The sequence below is a fragment of the Leptidea sinapis genome, chromosome 2 (assembly GCF_905404315.1).
Source record: "Leptidea sinapis chromosome 2, ilLepSina1.1, whole genome shotgun sequence".
NCBI lineage: Eukaryota > Metazoa > Arthropoda > Insecta > Lepidoptera > Pieridae > Leptidea > Leptidea sinapis.
In genome coordinates, this window is record NC_066266.1 from 24,241,078 (window position 1) to 24,245,938 (window position 4,861).

The window sequence follows — 4,861 nt, forward strand, 5'->3', positions numbered from 1 at the left end:
ATGCATTTATTATATTATATAATAAAGTGTTTTGATATTATTATTCATCAGAAAATAAACACTTACTTTAAAGGGCAAGTAATTATCAGGTTCTTGATTTTCTCTTTTATTCTTATTGATGGAAGAGTAAAATGTTCCTGGGATTCCGCCATTTTATGTGACAGATATTATTTTCATTTTATATTCTATTTATAATTTAATACTACAATTCGCACATTTTAAAATTTTCACTCAATAAATAAAATAATTGATAATAAGATATTGAAAGTTAAATTATTATTGGCACATATCAATATGATGTTGTTATTAAATATTAACAAATATGGCTGTATGAGCTCGAACCCTTTGCCTGTCCCAATAATGCAACTGTTGATAATTAGGTATTAAAACACTCATGTGATAGTGACTCGGCCTTTTTACACAACAGTTGCATAAATACCTATAACACTTATGAACTCAAAATAGAAATTACACAGCACAATCGATCTTCTTATCATTTTTATTATTATATACACTCATATATTTTTATACATATTGGAAGCAGGTCTAATATTTAGTAGGTAATAATGATACAAATTAGATTAACAGTGTTTTTGCGGTGTTCTTCGTGTTGTTACATGTAGATATTGTAAAATAATAGCGATCGAACAAAATTTTCATCATCACAGATATCTCAAGTAATATTAATAATATTAATATAAAAAATAAGGACTCCGTGTCACCTTACATAAGAATATAGCACCAAAACAAGCCGATCAACGTGTAAATACATAGCCCCACGCACACACTTACACTACAACAGGCCTATAGGCGGCCGTTATGAGAATTGTTATCGTCTGTGACAGATCAGTTCGCTTTGCGTCTCAATAAAATATATTAAAAATCCCGTGGTGCGTTGTGAAAAAGTGTAAAAACGATACTATATAAGTATTCGGCCATTTATGATTATTTAAGGGAGAAAAAATTGTGTAACTAGTATCCCCCGTAACTGCACACACACTAGCAAAACGGTGCTTCACTTGCTAATATCACGGCGCGGAGTCCTTCTTTTTTTACTCGTCCGTGCGGCCTACATATTGAAAGAAACAATTTTTACTTTTGTTCGAATGATAACTGTGTGCCACAACTGCCACAATCTAATTTCTCTATTATAATTGAATATCCTAATATCTATTTTTAACACACAACACATCTTTTTTATGTCATTGTACAAACAGTAAACACAAAATCAAAACATTCAGCAAATAAAGTAAAAAAGAAAATGGCGTTGCACTTTGCAGCAGAGCGAAACAGGTTAAAATCCATTGCAAATGGGAATGAGTGAGACAGATATGGGATCGTCGGTTATTGTTTACTTCGCAAATCGCAACTTAATTCGATAATATTTAGGCGGTGGGCCAATAACAGGCCAGTAGGCTAGCTTACCATGGGAAAACTAAAAAAGTTTAGTTATAGAATAATAGAACCAAATTAAACTAAATTAACTATAACACTAGTGCTATATAATTTTAATTTAGTTTTTTACTGAGGTAGGCTATACCTATTTGCCTATATTGAATGCATGCGTCGGCATATTGCCAACCTCTTTCATCAAAGTATGCACGTTTAAAGGCAATATTTTTGTCAAAAGGTTATAGGTTTAAAGAGTTTATTTTTCAATAAGAATAAAAGTTCACTTACATGAGAACAATAATTCTAGATAAATATAAAAGACAACTATACAAATGATTTGAGTTTTTTTTAGTGTTAATTCCGCCAATTTTTGTCTTTAAACAATTCGACACGTGTTTCGGCTCTACACGAGGCATCCGCAGGACGTGTTGTCTCGCCAAAATCTGGCACGGGACTCAAAGTAAAACTCAGTCTCAGTCACGTGTCGAATTGTTTAAAGACAAATATTGGCGGAATTAAATTAAAATTTTTAAAGTTACGGTGACTTTATACAATAATAATTCAAAACACGCTGTGTTCTAAGATAACTAAGTATTGTTTGACAGTGCTTTTTTTATTTAGTTTTAAATCTTGGAAAAGATTTCTCCTGAAATACATCTTTCGGCAAGACATTTAAAGGAGCACTCCCTCAAACTTTATAGTTTTCGTACCATAACTTGTTCTAGCTTTAGTTAAATGCGGTTTATGTATGTTTCGGGTACCATGTTTAAGTGATTTATGTCTTAAAATAAAAAAAAAATAGTATTTTCTTAACTAGTATGCATATTTTAGCTTTGTATAATTGACTAGTAGATAGTTGATCAGTTTTCTTATTTGCAACAGTTGATAGCTACCGGGCAGCTATTTATTCTATTATCAACGAAGGTGGATTTGGAGTATTTATTACTTTTATCTAAAATTTAATTTCAATAATCCCAGAAGTGAGTAATATCACTTTACAAAAATATAACAAATTGTTTAGATTTTAAGGAGCGACATCTTAAGTCAATTTCCTAATATGCAATTATTGGGGTTGAGCAGGTTATCAACTGTAAAGTAGATCCTGTAGACATACCAAGACTTATATATGTCGGCTCAGTGGAAGAGCGCTCGGACGGAACCCGAGAGATCGCGGGTTCGAGCACGGCATCGTTCATAAATTTTGATTACAAATTTAATTTAGTATTTATTACTAATCACTACTCATTAAATCTAGAAAAATCATAATATATTTTTATTGCCTTTTTAGATGATATTTCACAATTTCATTTGGAACTGTAATTGTACCCACAATGTGCCGTTGTTTTTATAATAAAAATACTTTGCCTTAAAACTGACTTCTGAGTCAGAAGTTCTGACAAAAAATTAAACACACCGAAAGTGAAATGTTAGGTGAATGTGGGTACCTTAAAAATGTCCATGAGGTTTCTCTGGTATGTATTCTATTATGTGATTTCAACAGGCCACTTAGTCTGAATTTATTACCACATCATTAAATGAATATGGCTTTTCACCACTATGTTTTCTATGGTGTCTTTTCAAATCATAAGATTGATAGAAGCTCTTATCACATTTATTACAAGAATATGGCTTTTCACCACTATGTATTCTAATGTGTCTCGTCAAATTATAAGATCGCCAGAAGGTCTTACCACATTCATTACATGTATACAATTTTTCACCATTATGTATTCTGTTATGTATCTTCAATTGGCGACTAAGATTGAAAGTCGTTCCACATTCATTACAAGAATATGGCGGTTCACCACTATGTATTCTACTATGAACCTTCAAATTTTGACGTCGACTGAAACTCTTACCACATTCAATACAAGAATATGGCTTTTCACCACTATGTATTCTGTTATGTATATTCAACTGGCCACTCAGTTTGAAAGTCTTTCCACACACTCCACAAGAATATGGCTTTTCACCACTATGTATTTGGTTATGTATCTTCAACTGGCCACTTAGTTTGAAAGTCATTCCACAGACACCACAAGAATATGGCTTTTCACCACTATGTATTCTATTATGTGACTTCAACAGGCCACTTTGTCTGAAACACTTACCACATTCATTACAAGAATATGGCTTTTCACCACTATGGATTCTACTATGAATCTTCAAATGTTCATTTTGACTGAAACTATTACCACATATATTACAAGAATATGGCTTTTCACCACTATGTATCCTGCTATGAATCTTCAAATTTTGACTTAAACTGAAACTCTTACCACATTTATTACAAGAATACAGCTTTACACCACTATGTATTCTACTATGATTCTTCAAATGTTCACTTCGACTGAAACTCTTACCACATACATTACAAGCATATGGTTTTTCACCACTATGTATTCTACTATGAATCTTCAAATGATGACTTTGAATGAAACTCTTATGGCATATATTACAAGAATATGGCTTTTCATTGCTATGTATCCTACTATGTATCTTCAAATTTTGACATAAACTGAAACTCTTACCACATTCATTACAAGAATATGGCTTTTCACCACTATGAATTGTACTATGAATCTTCAAATGTCCACTTCGACTGAAACTCTTACCACATACATGACAAGAATATGGTTTTTCACCGCTATGTATTCTAATATGAAGCTTCAAATGATGACGTTGACTGAAACTCTTATCACACTCATTACAAGAATATGGCTTTTCACCACAATGTGTTCTACTATGAATCTTTAAATGTTGACTTTGACTGAAAGATTTTTTGCTCACATTTTGCTCCTCAATAATAAGGTGTTTTATGCACGTCTCTTCGCTATTGTCACAAACTGTACTATTGTTTATAGAAATCTTTTGTTCTACTTTCTTCCTTTCGTTTTTTCGTTCTGTTTGTGCTTTAACTGTAAGTGAAAATATATTATTAATCTTAAAATTATGAACGTATTACAATAAGAATTAAAGTAACATATTAAAATTATAAACTTTATTTTTTTAAGAAAACCATGTCGTGTCGTCTGGCAAACAACGCGCAACGAAGCTCATTCCAGTGTGGTTGTATGTGGCAGAAATTTCCTAGAAAACCATACTGTGTAAGAACGTCACAAATGCAGATTGTGATGGTGATGCAGATGATATCCGAATTTATAGCATGACGTGTGAAAATGGGATTTGGCTTAAGGTATTATCTAATACGAGGCAAACAAGAAATTCAGGCGAGGTGTCGCCCTTGAAGTTTATTTATCACGCGGGGTCACAGAAAATCAGCGTTGCAGCACACTTGTGTGAAACACATGCTGAGTGGCTCCTTTTTAAACACCACATATATTTTTAAGTTTCTTCTTTTTGTGATTTGTGTGAGTGTTAAAATAAATGTTTTTTCTTTCTTCTTTCTTTCTTCGAAAATGGGCCAAAATAGTAACAAAATGGTATTCTTGAGAAGGAAAAAGACAGA

General features: G+C 32.3%; 1 protein-coding gene across 1 annotated transcript; it reads right to left on the minus strand.

The window, feature by feature from the left end:
• Nucleotides 1-481: 481 nt before the first annotated feature.
• On the minus strand, nucleotides 482-4,353 carry LOC126973923 (zinc finger protein OZF-like; the record flags this gene model as incomplete). Its single annotated transcript, XM_050821302.1, has 1 exon — nucleotides 482-4,353. A coding segment is annotated over one exon (1,455 nt), but the record flags the coding sequence as incomplete, so codon positions are not given.
• Nucleotides 4,354-4,861: the final 508 nt, after the last annotated feature.